This window comes from Balaenoptera borealis, assembly GCF_965194805.1.
Source record: "Balaenoptera borealis genome assembly, chromosome: 12".
NCBI lineage: Eukaryota > Metazoa > Chordata > Mammalia > Artiodactyla > Balaenopteridae > Balaenoptera > Balaenoptera borealis.
The window spans coordinates 104,201,097-104,220,781 of NC_138869.1; the positions used below are offsets into that span (position 1 = coordinate 104,201,097).

General features: G+C 46.5%; 1 protein-coding gene across 1 annotated transcript in view; it reads right to left on the reverse strand.

Moving 5' to 3' along the window:
* Positions 1 to 19,225: 19,225 nt before the first annotated feature.
* RIOK1 (RIO kinase 1) overlaps positions 19,226 to 19,685 on the reverse strand; it is a 29,918-nt gene continuing 29,458 nt past the window's right edge. The window contains exon 16 of the mRNA XM_082347752.1: positions 19,226 to 19,682. Coding sequence (XP_082203878.1) covers positions 19,671 to 19,682 — 12 coding nt within the window. The 3' untranslated portion in view covers positions 19,226 to 19,670. The remainder of the gene's footprint in view (positions 19,683 to 19,685) is intronic.

Genomic DNA, 19,685 nt, shown 5'->3' on the forward strand with positions numbered 1-19,685 from the left:
TACTGAAAAGTACAGATGATTTTGCAAATATGTATATACTAGCTTTATCAAATATCGACATTTTCGACAGAAACAAATGTCCAGGTAGAGTTGATATTCCCTGAGTACTTGTACCCAATCCTCTTTCTCTCCTTCTTTCCCGAGCTAACTATTACCATGCTTTGCTATTTGTCACTCCCATGCATATTTTACATCATGACTTCATATGTTAGTGATAATACAAATATGTTATGCTTTCCATGGCTTTATACAAATGGCATCCCACTACATGCAGCTTCTTAAAAACATTTTTTTTCACCGAAAATTATGTTTATGAGATGTATCCATGTTGACACATGTAACTCTAGTTCATCCATTTAAATTTGCTGTATAGTATTCCACTGCATGAATAAAAACAATTATTTACCTACTCTCCTGTTCATGGGCACTGAAGTTGCTTGAAATTTTCTCTTACAGATAAAGTTGCCATGAACATACTTGTAAAGTCCCCTTGTGTGCATGTCCTAGGTTCATTACCTAGAAGTAGGGTTGCTGGGACACAGAATAGCATAGCTTTCCTTTTGCTAGATGCTTCCAATTTGCTTTCCAAAGTGTACCAGCTTACAATACCACCAGCAGTGGGGAGAGTTCCTATCTTTCCACATCTTCACCAACACATAGAATAGTCAGACTTTTTAGTTTCTGCTCATTTGGCAGGAATAAAATGGTATATTCCTCCCTCTTTAAAAACAGCCTCATGAGATATAATTCATAGACCATACAGTTCATCCATTTAACGTGTACAATCTGATGGCTCTGAGTTTATCTACAGAGGTGGGCATCCATCACCACAATCAATTGTAAAATATTTTCATTGCCCCAGAAAGAAATCCAGTTCCTCTTAGTTGTCACCCCCATACCCCCCTCCCCATCTCCCCAGGCCTAGGCAACCACTGACCTACTTTCTGTCCCTACAGATTTGCCTGTTCTGGACCTTTCATATAAGTTCATAAAAGAAGGAACCACACTTTCCTTCTTTTCACAAATTCCTACAACTTGACCACATAACATTTTGCTTAGTGTTTTTCTGTAATTTGGGGAAAGATTCAATATGTGGTTGCTGCCCATTTTAATTTGTATTTCCCTAATTACTAGTAATTCAGACAACGTCTTCATATGCTTATTGGCCATTTGGGATTCTTCTTGAAAATGCCAATTTACATTCTTTTATCCGTTTTTAAATAGGATTGCTTGCCTTCTCGTTGTTTATTTGTAGGACTTAGTTACATATTCTGTACAGGCGTCCTTTATCGGTTCAATATGTTGCAGATATTGTTGGAAGGCAATGCTCCCTGGATTTCCCAGTGTTCCCTGCACTGTCCAGACCTTTTGGAGCAGCAAATATTGACATGCTATAAAGGTAGAAATGGTCTCCTTTCTCCCCACACCCATTTTTCTCTTCATTTTCTAAAGGTGATAAACCCAGAGCCATTTGTTTACATTCCAAATGGTTGTAAAAACCCAGAGAACTTCCTCTCCTCTCCCCAGAGCGGAGTGGTTTAGATTAGAGAGCAAAGGTCTCTCCCTCTACCTCCAGAGTGCAAGGGAGGGACAGATGTGCCGGCAGCATCTATACCGGCTCCGAGAGCCATCATTCTCCAGCTCTTCCCTGTGTTACAAGCCCCTGGACCTGCAGGACACATCTGCCCTCACTGCGTTGCCTGCTGGGAATTGGCAGAAAGACTGATAATGTCAGCAAATCACTGGTCTCTTCTCTGATCCAGAAACCTCATGCTTCCAGTCAGGATACTAAATGAATAATAGATATAAAAACTTAACTGGTATCCTCTCCTGGTCTGAAGCTTATCTTTTCCCTTTGTTTATGCTGTCTTTTTTTTTTTTTTTCATTGTAGTAAAATATACATACATAAAATTGACCACGTTAACCATTTTTTAGTGTAGGTTTCATTGGCATCAATATATTCACAATGTTATGCAACTATCAACCCTATCTATTTCTAGAAATGTTTCATCTTCCAAAACTGAAACTCTGTACCCATTGAACACCAACTCCCTCCCCCTCCCCCCTCCCCCAGCCCCCCTTCTACTTTCTGTCTCCATGAATTTGGCTACTCTGGGACCTCATATAAGTGGAATCATACAGTAGTTGTCCTTCTGTGACTGGCTTATTTCACTCAGCATAATGTCTTCAAGGTTCACCCATGTTGAGGCATATGTCAGAATCTCCTTCCTTTTTTAAAAATTGTGGTAAAATACACATAATAGGGAATTTACCATCTTAACCCTTTTTAAGTGTATAATTGAATGAAACTAAGTAGATTCACATTGTTGTATAACTATCACCACCATCCATCCCAGAACTCTTTTCATTTTGCAAAACTGAAACTCTGTATATCCGTTAAACAATAACTCCCCATTCCTCCCTTTTTTTTTTTTTTTTTTAAAGCTTTTTTTTTTTTTTTTTTTTTTTAATTAATTTTATTTATTTATTTATTTATGGCTGTGTAGGGTCTTCGTTTCTGTGCGAGGGCTTTCTCTAGTTGCGGCAAGCGGGGGCCACTCTTCATCGCGGTGCGCGGGCCTCTCACTATCGCGGCCTCTCTTGTTGCGGAGCACAGGCTCCAGACGCGCAGGCTCAGTAGTTGTGGCTCACGGGCCCAGTTGCTCCGCGGCATGTGGGATCTTCCCAGACCAGGGCTCGAACCCGTGTCCCCTGCATTGGCAGGCAGACTCTCAACCACTGCGCCACCAGGGAAGCCCCCATTCCTCCCTTTTTAAGGCTGAATACTATTATACCCATAGTATGTATACAACACATTTTGTTTATCCATGTATCTGTCAGTGGACACTGAGGTTGTTTCCACATTTTCCCTATTGTGAATAATAGTCCTATGAACATGGGTGTACAAGGATCTGAGTCCCTGCTTTGTTTATGCTTTTGATGAAAAAAAATTTTTTTAAGTTTTATTTTTTTATAAGATTTTTTTTTTTTTTTGATGTGGACCATTTTTAAAGCCTTTATTGAATTTGTTACAATATGGCTCCTGTTTTATGGCTACAAGGCATGTGGGATCTTAGCTCCCCGACCAGGGATCGAACCTACACCCCCTGCATTAGAAGGCAAAGTCTTCACCACTGGACCGCCAAGGAAGTCCCTTAAGTTTCAACTCATTCACTTTTTTCACCCTTTCCTTTATGGTCTGAGGGGTTTGTTTTGTTTTGTTTTGTTTTTTATACCCCATGAAACATCATTTTTTTGAGTACACCATGCTTGCTATAGCGGCCTACCTGCTTCTGGCTCCTGTTGCCCTGAAATCAGAATGCGGAGGCTGTTCACCCCCAGCCCGGGCTCTAGGCCAACGCTGCCCAAAGCAAAGTAGACGGAGCTTGCTGGCTGGTTTCACACAAACCCGATTCCGTGGACCCACTCATCGGGCTCTTCTGTCTGCTCTCCTTAGGCCCAACCCCAGGCTCGGCGCTCCAGCCTCACGTCTGGCTCCTCTTGGCTGAGTCCTGTCCACTCTCGTTGGTTCTTCTAATGAATAATCTTGTGCCTGAACTTAATCCCGGAGTCTGGGGCCTTGCTGTGTCCTCTGCCTGGTCCCCCAAACTCCCCCGAGATCATCTGGTTGCCTGAGTTCCACTCAGCTGCTTGCTCCAGGGATCTTTCGTAACCCTCATCCCAGGCCAGGGAAGTCTTGGATGGCCAGGGTCTTGGGTCACTGCCTCTCCCCCATCGCTGTTTAGACTACAACCAGAGATACTTAACATTCTTCATGAAACCACACTGACCATTATTCATTCTGCCTTTTTTTAATGTGAAAATTAAATTAATAAAAGGAAAGCTCACTAAAATGGAGTCGGGAGGCCAGAAGGGGGTGGTCTCACTACCGTACCACCCTGCATCATTATGGATCCCAACGGGAAGAAACTTCCCTTTTTTTTTTTTTTACCATGCTGCATGGCTTGTGGGATCTTAGTTCCCCCACCAGGGATCAGGGATCGAACCCGGGCCCCAGCAGTGAAAGCGCTGAGTCCTAACCACTGGACCTCGAGGGAATTCCCCGGAAGAGACTTACCTTGCATCTCCGGCAGGAAGTGACACTTCTTTACTACCCAGCAGGAAGAAGAAAGATTTCTGCTCGCCTGACAACAGCCCAGCCAATGAGAGACTGTCACAACGCAGCCAGTGGAAAGCCACTATACTTCGAACTCCCAGTTTCCTCCAGAAACAGCGTCCAGCTCTGTTACCTCCAGGGCACTGACGGTGTGGTCTGGTCCAGGAGCCCCTCATCTCCACATGGACCTCCTGGAATCTCTCCATTGTACGCCTTGGCAGAGCTGCTGTGGCCATTCCCACTGTCAAGAACTCACTCAACAGAAACATTTTTTTAGGTTTTCTTTTTAGTTTTTTTTTTTTTTTTTTTTTTTGGCTGGGCCATGCGGCTTATGGGATCTAAGTTCCCCGACCAGGGATCAAACCCGTACCCCCTGCAGTGGAAGCGCGGAGCCCTAACCACTGGACCGCCAGTGAATTTCCTTCAACAAGATTTTAACAAGTATTTATTGAGGCACTAACAGGTGGCCAGCCCTGAAGATGCAAAAGTAAATAAACAAAATAATTGAAATCAAGTTCTCGAAGGGTTCTTTGTACACCCATGTTCACAGCAGCACTGTTCACAAAAGCCAAAAGGTGGAAGTAAGCCAAGTGTCCATCAATGGATGAATGGATAAACAAAATGTGGTCTGTACACACAACGGGAAATTATCTGGCCTTAAAAAGGAAAATCTGGCATATTCTGCAAAATGGCTGAATCTGGAAGAAAGTATGCCAAGTGAAATATGCCAGTCACAAAAGGACAAATACTATAGAACTCCGCTTAAATGAGGTGTCTCAAATTCATAGAGACAGCAGGTAGAATGGTGGTTGTCAGGGGTTGTGGAGAGGGAGGATGGGGATTTAGTGTCTGGTGGGGACAGGGGTTCGGTTTGGGGAGACAGATGGTGGTGACGGTTGTACAGCAACGTGAATGTACTTAATGCCACTGACCTGTGTGAACTGCAAAAACTCTCCACGTGAAAGACTCCATTCAACCCCCTCACTAAGCGACCCGACCAAACTCTAGTATGGCTTCTGGCAGCCTCAGCCCCCGTCCCTGGGAAGCCCGCAGGCCTCCCACCTCAGTGTTCTTCTCTGGAAAAACACAAAGCTGCCAAAAGAAATTTACCATTTGTTCCAGCCAACCCCTTACTGATAGGCCCCTGACCTCCCTTTCTCGGAGCATTTGCTAAAAAAAAAACCCCAAAAACTTACAATTGTAAATCTTTCCTCTGTCCTTTTGAGATGTGTGTGTGTTTCTGCTACAACCCAGGACGATTTTTCTCAAAGACCTCAAAGCCATTCCTTTCCTTTTTTTTTTAAATTTTATTTATTTATTTTTATATAGCAGGTTCAAAGCCATTCCTTTTAAGTGTCATCATCAAGCAGGACAGGGCCTCTGGCTCCCATTCGCTGTAGGAGGGGAGAGCCTCACTGAGAAATGCCGATTAGTGGACACAGCTGGCCTGATGGCGTTTACACTGACAAACGCTCTCACCTGCTTTTTGTAACGTTTCGCTGCCTTGACTCTGCTTGAGCCCAGCCTGCTACCCCTCCCCACTCCCCTTCTCCCTTGACAAGGCCCGGTCATCCCTGGCAGGTCGAAAGGAGCTCAGCTGTTTCCCCTTGATGCGGGAAAGCGTTCAGCCAGATACGCTGTCTAGTAAGAGAAGCCAGGCGCAGAGCTGCGGGATACCATCATTTGTTTAAAGGGGGGAGGGGCAAGTTTTATATACGTATTTGCCTGTGTGCACAAAATCTGTGAAAGTCACACGAGAAGGTACTATTGCTTTTAAAGTTTACGTTTGGAGAGGGGAATTGAGTAGCTGGAGGGATGAAGGGGAGCGAGATATCCTTTCAAATCTTTTGAATCTTGAAACATGTGACTAATAATACTATTTCCAGGGGGAAAAAGTTTAAATAGAAACAAAACAAAATGAGTAGGGCCAAAATTGAGAAGTGAAGTCACAGAAATGCAAAATTCTTTTATCTTTTTAATTGAGATATAATTCACATATCTTGAAATTCACCATTTTAAAGTGTACAATTCAGTGATTTTCAGTATACACAGAAAGTTGCGCAACCATCACCACTGTCTAATTCTGGAACTTTTTCATCACTCCAAAGAGAAAACCCTTATCTGTTAGCAGTCACTCCCCATATCCCCTCCCCCAAGTCCTTGGTAACCATTAACCTGCTTTCTGTCTCTTTGGATCTGCCACCTATGGACATTTCAGGTAGATGGGACCATACGATATGTGGTTCTTTTCCACTGGCTTCTTTCACTCAGCAAAATGTCTTCAAGGTTCATCCATGTGGTAGCATGTGTCAGAATTTCATTCCTTTTTATTGCTGAATAATATTCCATGGTGCGGACATACCTATTTTGTTTACCTGCCGATGGACAGCTGGGTTGTTTCCACTTTTGGGCTATCATGAATAATGCTGCAGAAATGCAAAATCTGATCCACACTAAGTCCAAGATTTCCTAATACTCAATGTAAAAGCTGGGCAGCATGTCCAGCTACAAAGTGGATGTTTTCTGTACGCATTTTAATACACATTTAAAATACATTCTGGTGCAACTGTGAAAAGGTCAAAATTTCATTTAAGTCAAATCTTCCCTTTCCCATCCTTTGCATTCTCACCCACCTGCCTTGTTTCTTCCGTCCTTTGCTTCCCTCGTCTGTCTGCTGCTACCCTCTCTCTCTCCGAATTCCCAGTCCCTCCCCGTTCTCCCTCCCGAATGACTAACCTTTCTTCCTTTACTGGGCATTTTTTCATTCCCCCTCTTTGCCAACATGTACAATCATCATTTCCAAATTAATTCAACCTGGAAAAAAAAAATCTAAACGCTGGCACCCGGGAGCTTTCTTTCAATAGTCACATTTGCCATTAGCTCTTTACCTGCAGGCCAAGAGGTTTGCTGAAACCCGCCCTGCTCCCCTGCTCCCACAAGTGTGAACTGTGGTCTTTTTAAGCCCAGGTTTACTGAGCCCCAGAGACTCTCTTAACAGAGATTAGGATCAGCAACTGGACAGTGTTTAGCTGCAGATAAGATCTGGAGAAGCAGGCGGGAGGTCTCCACACACACACACACACACACACACACACACACACACACACACACACACACCCTCCACAGCAACCTCTGTGCCTGGAGTCTCTCCTGGGAGTCAGAGTAAACACCAAAGATAAGGGCTCAGACTCTTCCGCCGCCATCTCTGTCCATCCGGCCTCCAGAGAGAATTCCTAGGGAGACAGGCCTTGTTTACCAGACAGGCGTTCCTTGGGGGTCAAAGATCAGAGCTTCAGGTCAATCCTTGCTCGGAAGCTTAGGTCATTCTGGTACAGCCTGAATAAAACTTGTTTGGATTTTTAAATTATGTCATTGTCCCCTCAGTGGCTAAAATGCTCTTTGGGGGAACACAGACACACAGCTCTTTAAACTGTATCCTTGCCTCTGTACTCGCCCTGTGGGAGCGGCCAGCACCCTACCCCCCCGGACTCCTGTCACAGTGCTCACTGCTGCCTGCCCCCTCCCCTCTCCCTGTCCCCTCATCCCACACAGCGACCCAGGCTGACCTCTGCCCCACATCTCCCTGTCAGTCCCCCTCCCCCATCCGCCCCCCCTCCCCCCCCCGTCTAAACCGTTCCGTGTCTCTCTGGTACGAGCAGGACAACATCCCGATCTCAGCCTGATGCACGGACATGTAGGACGTGCCCCAGTGGGCTCCGCATCTGCCCATCCCTGTTCTCTCCCCCAGCCAGGGGGGTTGGCTCACCTTCTCCTCTGAGCACCCCAAACGCTTTCCAGACTCTGCTCAGACCACACTCTACTCTCCATCCACAATGCTCCTTATTTCCTCATTCAACAAATATTGACAAAGTCCCCACGATGTGCCGTGGTGGGACGTCACGGTGACGCAGCCAGTGAGGGCGGCAGGCAAGGGTGCAGGCTGTTCCAAACGCAGCGTGAGCAGGGGTTTGGGGTGGGGAGCAGGGCTCTGGGGGAGAGGAAACCAGGTGGGGGGGGGGCGCAGGGAAGAACATCAGGCACACTTAACCTCGTGCTTTCAGCAGCTGTTAGGGAGACAGAGTTACACCCATTCCAGAGCAGAGGAGGCCGAGGGCTAGCACACAGCAGGGGCCACTCCGCTGTATCTGGCTCCCAGGCCGTCTCCTCCACCAGCCGCCCCAGGCCAGACAGACCTAACAACAGAAGCTCCTACCTTCTGCCTTTCGTTTTGAGAGCAATGGCCTAAGCCTTGTCTTGGCAGCGTTTTTAAACTTTCTGGGCATGGCACATCTCCTCTCCCCGGCTGGCTGTGTCCCTGTGGGCAGGGCAGAGTTTCATATACACGATTTTGTACGGACTAGGCAGCCAATAAATATCTGCTGAATGAATAAGTGAGTGAATGTACTCCTAGCACCTGATTATCTATCCAAAATCATCTGTCCAAAAAAATAGCTCCACAAAACAGAGAGGATTGTTCTTCCCTACTTTACAGGGAGTGCTGAATAGATTAATTCATTTGTGTCCCTAATGAGGCCTGAAATCTTCAGATCAAAAACACTAAATCTTTAGCAGATTCACAGACATAGAACACAAACTAGTGGTTACCAGTGGGGAGAAGGAAGCGGGGAGGGGCAAGATAGGGGTAGGGGTGTAAGAGGTACAAACTATTAGGTATAAAATAAGCTACAAGGATATATTGTACAACATGGAGAATATAGCCAATAGTTTATAATAACTATAAATCCTTAAAACTGTGAAGCACTAAGAAAATCGTGAATCACTATATTGTACACCTGTAACTTACATAATATTGTACAGCAACTGTACTTCAATAAATATATATATATATGATTAAGAAAAAATCCCCACTAAATCTTGGTGGCTGAAAAAAAAGCTTAAAAAATAAAATATAGGGGCTTCCCTGGTGGCGCAGTGGCTGAGAATCTGCCTGCCAATGCAGGGGACACGGGTTCCAGCCCTGGTCTGGGAAGATCCCACATGCCGCGGAGCAACTAGGCCCGTGAGCCACAACTACTGAGCCTGCGCGTCTGGAGCCCGTGCTCCGCAACAAGAGAGGCCACGATAGTGAGAGGCCCGCCCACCGCGATGAAGAGTGGCGCCCGCTTGCCGCAACTAGAGAAAGCCCTCGCACAGAAACGAAGACCCAACACAGCCAAAAATAAATAAATAAATTAATTAATTAAAAAAAATAAAAAAAATAAAATATATTTTATCTCATAATAGGGGGCCTTGATTACCCTTCATTAATAACCATAAAGGCTCATTTAAACTGAAAGCACAAAGAGCGGAGAGCATAGGATATGGGGAAAAAATGTATTTTTTCCCTTTAAATGTCATTTCTCTTTTTCGCAGTGTCTAGAATGATTACTGAGCCCTGGGCGTATCCTGCCAAAATCAGAAGAAATGTATACGGCAACGCACAGCTCAGAGCTGGCCTCTTCCCAGAGGCTGGAAAGCCCGGTTCCTTCAAAGCCAGGACACCGAAGCTTTGCAGGAGCTCCTCACTCAGCAAAAGGCTGAGGGAGCTCCACCCAGACCCCAAGCACCTGCCAGCTTTTGTCTCTGGGAGAAAATGCTGCTGAGTCCTGACAGAATCTGCAAGGAGATTAAAAAGTAATTGAGGGAGCTCCCCAGCTCTGCTCTCCTCCCTTCCCCTCTGGGCACGTGGCCACCCGCTCCCAGGGGGCCTTGGGGGAGCGCGGGGCTTGGATGAACACACCCTTCTTCTTCCAGGCTGTCCTCGTCTGTTGGGGGGACACTTCATCTTCCTTCCCGCCCCTCTGGCTGCTCCTGCTTGCCACTGTTCCTGTGTCCTCCACTCTCTTCCACCCCACGTGCACTGTCCTACCTGCCTTCAGTGTTGAAAGCCATGTTCTCTTCCCGTGTCTACGCCTCACACTCTGCCGGGCAACTCACTTATTCCTACAATGTCAAACCCCCCTCTTCGCCCCTCCCCCAAGTGGCAACTCCCACGTCGCCACATCGACTTACACACTTGCAAACTCATTATTCCCCCAAAGTATCTTGTTCCGTCTCCCCAGACCTGATCGCGTCCTGATTCCCCATCTTGGTGGCTTGTCCCGCTGTCTCCCCTGGGGCACCATCAGGACCGGAAACCTGGGAGTCAGTGAGTTGCTCTCCTCCCGTCCCTACGGCTGGATCTTCATGTGCTGTCAAGTCGAATCCTCTCCATCCCGAGTACCACTGCCTCCGAAAGGCCCACTTTCTCGTTAGCCTCCAAAGTGGCTTTTCTGTCTCCAGTCTCTTGCCCAGTCCAACTTCCACATTGTGGCCAAAGGGATATTTCTAAAATGCCAATCTGTTATGTTCTCTTTCTACTTACATTCCTTCAGTGGGACTGCACTGCCTAAAGCAATGGTTCCTAAACCTGGTTAATAGACCTGAGAGCTTTTTTAAAAATGGAGACTCAGAGGACCCAAGAAAGGCCAAGTCAGGATCTCCAATGAGTGGTAAGAGGGTAGCCCTGCCATGGACCTGATTTTGAAATCCACTTGCCTAAAAAATCAGTTTAAATTCTTTTGAAGCACCTTGGTCCCAAAACTCACCCTACTCTTCAGCCATCCTTAATGATTTCATTTCCCGCCGGGACACCCCTTCTCTGCCCGAGCTATTCTGCTATCTGGACACCCTCTCCAGCCGAAGGTTTCCTGTGCCCCCAGGCAAAATCAATACCATCCTTCTCTGGGCCTCCTCTGGACTGTGTAGTCGGGGAAACCCCTACTATATCAGGTATCACATGGCACCTGTAGTGCATTTTTTTTTTTTTAATATGAACCTGATATATATTTTTTTTAGAACAATGTGACTTTTACTTTTTATTTATTTATTTATTTATTTATTTTTGGCTGTGTTGGGTCTTCGTTTCTGTGCGAGGGCTTTCTCTAGTTGCGGCAAGCGGGGGCCACTCTTCATCGCGGTGCGCGGGCCTCTCACTATCGCGGCCTCTCTTGTTGCGGAGCACAGGCTCCAGTCGCGCAGGCTCAGTAGTTGTGGCTCACGGGCCTAGTTGCTCCGCGGCATGTGGGATCTTCCCAGACCAGGGCTCGAACCCGTGTCCCCTGCATCGGCAGGCACATCCTCAACCACTGCGCCACCAGGGAAGCCCCCTCTAGTGCATTTTTTAAGAAGACGTCTCTCTCTCCAGCTGGACTCCAGAGTAACTCCCTGAGACAAGTCTTAAATAGTTTTGCATCCCTCAAGTCCCAGCACAGGGCTGGCACACAATTTGTTCTCAATAAATATGTATTAAATGCATGACTAAATGAAGAAGAATACGAGGAAACACAGTTTTTCCACGTTCAGAATTTTATAGAGATGAAATAATATGAAGAACCACCAACAATTTTTAGTTTCTGAAGTTTTAAAATTTCTGAAAGCCCAGAAACTTGCCATTTTCTGCCTGAAGTCTCAAATCTCCACATCGTCACTACAAGTCTCTTTTCCCAGGATCCTCAACCAGAACCTCCAAGCAGTGGTGTCCTAGGAGAGGGAGACCTTATCGAGGGTACAGACAATAAGGGATGGGTTTGCCTGCAAAGATTTTAACGACAATAATAAGCCAATTAAAACTCCCTCTGCTTTTTATTACCACCATGTGCTGGCAATTCTAAGCAATGTGAGTGATAAAATTCTGCTGGTCCTTTGCCCACCAAGTAACCCCGTCCTCTTGTGATCCCTTTTTTCCATTGTCATAAGTGAAAATATGTATGATCTTTAAAGTTTTATCAATTAAAGAGAGAGAGAGAGAGACCTGAAATCTGTCCATGATGAATTAATACTACCTCTCCTTGACCTTCCTTGGCCTGCTTTGAAAAGATTCTTAAGATAAAATAGAGATAAAAGAATTACGCATTCATCGAAATGTAATCTTTTTATTTCCTTTTCTCGTAGGGGCTCACACGGACGAAATAAAAGATTTCCGGGCCATCTCTGCTGTTTGTATATCCTTCACTAAGCAAACAGTTCTGTTAGAATCTGAGATGCAGTCCTGGGTAAAGATACATGATGAGCACACACAACTCATTTCATTCCTCCTGAAATGCTAAAAACCAAAGAAACAAAACCGGCACACGGCCAGGGAGAATGAGAGAGGAGACAAAATAAAACTTTGGAAGCTGGAAAACAGACGGACAGTGTTAAGTGACTTTGCTGACCTGAAAAGACTGAGTGTAACCAACGGGGGAAGCCGAGAACAGCTTGACTTACAGCCCAGAATCCTTAAAAGATGCGGGGAATGGCAGCACGAGGGGTCCCAGGAGCCAGCAGTAAAGGAGGTGCGGCTTTCCTCCCCGGGAGGTCGAGGATGAAAGCTGTTTAACGAGCAGTTAGATCCGCGGATCCCCTCCCCCACTCCACGACTGCTCCTCCCCCATGGCAACAGCGGGGAGATCTATTGCCAGGGGAAGGTAAAGGAGAGGCTCTCTGGACCGGGGGACGCCAGGCACGGTTAGGGGTCAGGAGACTGTCCTGAGGGCAGAGGATGGCTTGAACGTTCACACACTGAGGAATGAAGCAATCAAAGCTCCCCCCCTTGCGCGAGGCTTCCCGATGCTGGCAGCCAGTGTGTGTGTGTCTGTGTGTGTGTGTGTTTTATTCCATGAGAAAGCAGTAACATTAAGGGCAGTAGCTAAAGTATAAATCTTGTATATCTCTCAATAGCATATCATCAGTAGGTTTAGAATAATATTCAATTCAGAAAAAAAAAAAAGAGAGAGAGAGAGAATGAACTATAGGGTTAGTGCTGATTTTCACTGACTTTCTATTTATTTGCAGGGAGATTCGTTCCATGGGGCATGGATGTCAGAAAGAGAATCCAAGGTACGCAAATCTCTGTTTATTGTAAGAATTTATTGCCCGCTCTCAAACCTCTGTTGGGACCTCAGACTGGACTTTGTGTGGTCCAGGCCTCCCCAAGAACGGAGCTTGAAAGATCATAAACCAGAGCAAGGAGGGCTCCGGATGGTGCTTCATTCAGCTGTTTACATTTCCTACTTCAAAAACCCAGCACCACGCAACCCAGAACAGACTCACGGGTGCCTAAGAGGCCTGTGAGCAGCCGCGTGGCCTGCGGAGGCTGGGAAGTAGCCCCAGAGCAGCCCAGACAGTCCGGTGGGAGGGACAGTCAAGCTGCCGCAGCCGGACTGTCGTCCTCAGAACCAGAGCAGGGCCGACCATCACATCTAGAACTTTCCTCCTTCCTCTGGTCTTCTTGGAATTGTGTGTGGCAGAGAGCATCTAAAACCCCTCCAAGAAAGATCCTTACGGGCCATGGGAAAGTGGATCCCGTTTCTACATCCAGGGTGTAGAGTCTACGACAGCCCCGCCCTGAGCTGGGGAGGACAAAATGGGCCTCGGCCAGGAGGTGCCGCAAAGTTCTTCCCGGTGCCTGATCCACCTCATCTTTCTCGCCTGCTTCAAGGAGATGGTCGGAAGAAGGGGAGCACCTCCACTAAGAGCAGCCAGAGAGGACAGACCACCAAGTCCCAGACTGCCTGGTCCTCACCGCCTCCATCCACCTAGCGGGCGGCCCTAGCTATGTCGGGCTGGCCTCTGCCTTGCAGGTTCTGCTCCTGGAAACGTCCACAGACACTGGCCTCGCACGTTCCTACAAGGCCAGACGGATCCTGCACCACCCCCGTCCACAAGCACTGGGTGACCTTCTTCATTGTCCTCTATTTTCTGGGGACACGTGGGTCTGCATCACGTGCAGGCGGTGCTCACGCTGCCTCAATGTGATGCAGCTCCGGCCAGCATCCAGCATCCAGCGGCCTCAGGCAGCCTCACCCACACCCAGCCTCCAACCGCTGTATCCAAAGCACCCCTAATGTGTCTACTCGGGTTCTTCTCGCCCTCAGTCCTCACGGTCTGGAGAACAGAGTCCTCTACATGCTGGGATGCTGATACTGGCTGGCAACGTGCCCAGCATAAGGTGGTTGGACCAGAACAGCCCACTGAGGCTGGGTGGGGCCTCCCTCGGGCTTGGAGGTAGAAGCAGCTGAAATTTCAAACCCCAAACACAACCATTCGGAGACCTTTTCTGTAACTTGCCTTCTCGTAGGGGCTTGCCCTTTCTTTGTTACAAAAATGTTTTCCCATTGTTAAGATCTTTGAAGGATTCTTTTCTTTTTTTCCTGGACTCCTAACAAGCCCATTCCAGTCAAGAGAGCTAGATTTCCATCTCTGTGACACCTTGAGAAACTGCCTCATCCTGGAGAACCGTCCCCAGAGAACCTGCTCTCTGTTCCCTGAGCCCAGACTCCAGAGGCAGGAGGATTTCAGCCCCCTCTGGGCCATCCCAGGGCCTCAGAACCATGCCCCAAGGTCAAAGGTATTTCAGAGAGATGCTGGGAGAGTGAATCCAGCTAATGGCCAAGACTGCTCACTGCTTTTCTGGCCACTTTCTCCCCTGGCGAGCACAGGCTAAAAGCAGCAAACAAAGCAGACTCGTTCATAAACTGGGGAAGAAGGAGCGAAGCTCCTGCAGGAGGGGACAGAGAAATCCTAACCAGAGTGGGCTTCCCGGTGAAAGCAAGGGCCACCGGCTTTCCACTTTCCACTAAGCCGGGTAACTAGATACTCCGTAGGCTGCCATGAACCTAAAACCAACCAAACCAAACAAAAAGCAGCCAAAAAGCAAAACCAGAAAAACGACCATCCCCCAATCCAACCCACGGCTCTACTGCACAATCCTAATTACAACATGGCCGGCCTGCCCAGAGACACTCGGGTCCCCGGGGGCGGGGAGTCCAGCGCTCAGCCGATCGCACAGCCTCAGCCCCAGCCCTCCCCCTGGGGTGAGCACGCACCCCTCCACCTGGCTGGGAAGGCCGGCCTCTCCTGCTCAGGTGTTAGGGTGGGTGCCAAACCAGCTCTACCTGGGCCTGCCAAGCATCACGCAGAGATCCCAGGCCCCCAAACAGGGAGGGTTTTCCAACAGGATGAGGCCGACTCCGCCCACCCTTTTAAGCTAGGGCGGGGCTGGCGCAAGTGAAACTGCCAAGTCTGGGCGTTTGGCTTTCGGACTCCTCCACCCTCCCCTTTCTACCCATCTCTGCCCTTCCCACCTCACCCCTCCGGCAGTCCCCGGCCCTCCGCCTCGTTGAGGTTCCTTCCACGGAAATTCACCATGTACATTTGGTCCTCATCTGCTCCTTTTTCAGTAATTTGCTTATAACTAGATTCCCCGCCCGCCCCCTGCCCTCCGCCCTCCGCCCGGCCAGGGATCGAACCCGTGCCCCCTGCAGTGAAGGGCGGAGTCATAACCACTGGACCGCCAGGGAATTCCCACCCCTCATCTGCTCCTAAAACCCTATTCCAGAAGCAACCTGTTGGTGGTGAAGGTCATTTTCTCCTCACTTCTCCGAGGGCTGTCCATGGACTTAGACCACTCACTCTGGAATTCTCCGTTTTTAAGTTCCCAGTTACCCTGTTTGTAAAATAAAACGCATTCCTCCCGGAAGAGGGGAACAGAGCAAGAAAGTGACACTGCGAGGGAACTTGCCTTAGCATTTCCTCGAATTCTTAGGGGAAACCAATATTAACTGAGTACCATCCTCGCTTCAGATGAAGGAGCGAGTTCAGAAAGTTTGGTTTGCCCAAGTTTGTCCCACTAGCAAATAGTGGAGGTGGAATTTGAAACTAGGCTGACTTCAAATGCCAACCAGGTGGAATCTGAAGTCAGGCTGTCTGACTTGCAAGTTCAGTGCTTAGGCCTTAGCAATCACCCTCGTTAAGGAGATGAGGAGACAAGGGCTTATGTCAAATGACTTTTCCAAGCCCAACACACGAGGAAATTCAGCCAGGCAACAAGTATATCAGCCTATAGGTTGTTGCTGTATTCACTTCTCCCTTCCTCCAAACGGCTCTGTTCTTTTTATCGATAGTATTGAATATGCTGTTTACTAAAGACCATTTAACAGTTCTTCATAGACAGGGTATAAGTTATAAATAAAAAGGAGTAGCAGATCCTGGACTAAATTTCAGGGTTTCTTAATTCAAATCTGGGACTTTTTCAGTTAGGACACATGGGCTCCTACTAACACCTGCATAAATATGAACAAAACTGTAAATGAAACCGGTATCCCATTGGTATAACGGCAGTCCTGATACAATGTTATAACTTGATGTGAGCCATCCCAGTACAGTCAGCATTCTCTAAGAAAAAGTCTTTAGCCTCTGTCTTTCATTTTATGTGGTATGGCACCTATTAGGAGCCAAATGAGAGTAATAGCCAATACTTATATTTTAGAAACATTTAGTGTGTGCTAAATGACTTGTCTGCATTAAATCTCATTTAATCCTTACTGCAATATAATGGACACTGTTATTCTGCAATTTACAAGCAATAATCCTGCTACACTATCCTCACTAGCAACTGACTTTAAAATAAAATACGATTATGATGGTCCTGATGTGGACCAGGGAAACCTCGGGTTATACGTGAGGCACCACTTCCTGGAGCATCGATATTACTTGATGGTAATTTACAACTTTTCCCCAAAGTTCTTAACAGAAATTTATTATGAATGCAAAACTCACATGGATTTTGTCTTTTAAGCTAAAACAAGAGATTAAAAATAAAAGGCCTGCCTGGAGGTAGAGTGGAAGGCATCCTGGGGCCATGTTCTTCTGTCTTGGTGAATCCCTTTTGGTAGGAAAGTTTGAGGAGCAAACCAACAAGCGCACAAAATACTGTGGGGAAAAAACAAGTATTTAACGTCTCCTTTTTAAAAAAAATTAATTAATTAATTAATTAACTTTTGGCTGCGTTGTGTCTTCGTTGCTGCGCGCGGGCTTTCTCTACTTGCGGTGAGCAGGGGCTGCTCTTTGATGCGGTGCGCGGTCTTCTCATTGCAGTGGCTTCTCTTGTTGCGGAGCACAGGCTCTAGGTGCACGGGCTTCAGTAGTTGTGGCACATGGGCTCAGTAGTTGTGGCTCCCAGCCTCTAGAGCTCAGGCTTCTTAGTTGTGGCGCACGGGCTTAGTTGCTCTGCGGCATGTGGGATCTTCCCGGACCAGGGCTCGAACCCGTGTCCCCTGCATTGGCAGGCGGATTCTTAACCACTGTACCACCAGGGAAGTCCTAATGTCTCCTTTTACTTGTTTATTTTTAAAAAGTCCTATTGTCCCTCATACACCGTATATACGATCTGTATTTAAGCCAATTAGAATGGCAATTTTGCCTTCAGAAATAATATATTTTTGAATGTGAAATATTAAAACTCTCTTGTAGAAGATGGGTTGAGATAGATTCTGGGGAAAATCTTGCTCATTCCTTCCTTTGTATGTTGCTCTGTCCTATACACCGCATATTCACATATGTCATTTAAAATTTTCTACCCCACAAGAAAAGTAAACATAGGTGAAATTAATTCTAATTTATTTTATTTGACCCAATACGTGCAGAATATTATTATTCCAACAAGTAATCAATATCAAAAAATTACAAAGTTACTTTATATATATATATATTATTTTCATACTAAGTCTTCAAAATCCAGTGTGTATTTTACACTCTCAATCCAGACTAGCACCATTGCAAAAACTTGACCGTCACGTGCGGCCCGTGGATACCACGTGGAAAGTGCAGCTCAAGAATGATCAGAGGCTTCATCTCCCCAATGTCGTCGTTTCACAGATGAGGAAACTGAGGCCCAGAAAGACGAAGTGAGCGTCACAAGTTAATAACAGGTCAGATTTCCAGTCTAAGGCTCTTTAGGAGTCTTTTTGTGTGTGGTTGATATTCTTTGCTTCAAGTATGTGTCTAATTTTAAAGTAAAACGAACAACTCCTGATTAAACGAATTACAACTTTTAGGAAATGTTATTGAGGAGCTCTTTCTTCAGGAGCTCTTGCAAAGGATTGATTTAAACATCAACCACCGAACATGCACCTGCTGCCATAAGGATCCATTCATTTAATCCTTCTTCAAGGAGAAGGTAAAGACGTGAACTTGACTAGTCTTATGCCTCCTGTGCAATCAATAGTCCACGGGCCATTCCTGCAGCTCGCAGGACATTAATGATAAGACTTAGGCAAATATCTCCCTCCAGAGGAGCAAAAATTATTGCAGGACAATGAACAGAATTCCCATCGTTAAATTCAAATGGCACACGGTAAAAAAAATAAAATTGCCTTATGAGACTATGATACAGGTGAAAAGCAAACCTGGCCTGTGGGATATAACTGGCACCTTAAACCCACTTATTGTATTTTAATAAACAAACTGTTTTAAGAGATGTAATTCTAACCTGGTCCTTTGGCCTCTGAAGGGCTTTTTCTAAATCATTGATATGCTACACTTTTTTTTTCACTTTGTCAGTTGCTTTATTAATTTTATATAAAGCCAGAAATCATAATCAGAAATAGATAACACACAATGTGCAGTATCCATGAGAAAAACATGAGACTTCTTTGAGCACGAAATTTGAGAGCCCTTTGGTCATCCTGATAAAACTATAGCACTTTGTTTAGCCATATCCAGGACTCCTGTAAAACACAATTTTTTTTTTTTTTTTTAAACAGTCAATGGCTGTTATTTATTTGCCCTCACACGTGCTTTTTCATTCCGTTATCCTCTTCAAGCCTTCATCTGAGACCCCTTTCCTTCTCTCTGAAAATGTTTTCTTTGGTTTTTTCATGCCACGCCTCACGGCTTGCGGCATGTTAGCTCCCTGACCAGGGATTAAACCCGGACCCTGGCAGTGAAAGCGCCGAGTCCCAATCACTGGATGGCCAGGGAAGTCCCCAAAATACCTATTGGCAACTCCTTTCAATAAGGGTCATCTGTGCTACACGTTTTAAAATAATAGAATTGTAAAGGAGAAATTTGATGGCTGTCTGGTCCAATTCCCGCAATCCACAGACAAGAAAACTTCCCCCAACGTAAAGTGCCTTATCCATTCCTGCAAATCCCCCACCCCCGACGCTGCCCCGGCTAGCCCTGACCATGTTCACGTGCCCGACAGCAGGAGGGAGGCTCCCAACATCACTGCCAATATTGGTATCATTTACTGAAAAAAAATACATCTGTATCTGGAACGTTCTCACAGACCACCACCAGAACCATCTCTTAAGATCAATTTATTTTCAAAACTTTCAGTCCATATTTGGGAAGAGTTGGCAAAATGTGTGACTATAAGCCTAGGCTTGTATCAGGTCTCCCATTCTCCTACATTATGGCGATTTGGGATTGAATAACTCATCAGTCGATCCACTGTTGCCCAAGCACTTTGGGTAAGAGTCAAATGGTCTCACGTGGTCAAAGTCAAAACAACAATCCAGTTTAAAATGCACCCGTTCCGTTGGCTGGAGAGCTGTGCTGATGCCGAGGGTCTGAGGACAGAAGACTGTGCAGGGCCAGCGCTGTAGCCCCCAGGCGTAGTCGGTCACTTTACAGTGGGCGCCCCCGGTCACTGAAGGGAGGGCTAGAGGGCACAAGTCAATGCACATCAACCCCTAGTCTTCATTTTTATCATCAAGGGGGGGTGGTGGTGTGTGTATCCAATTGATGTCACAACTCCACCTT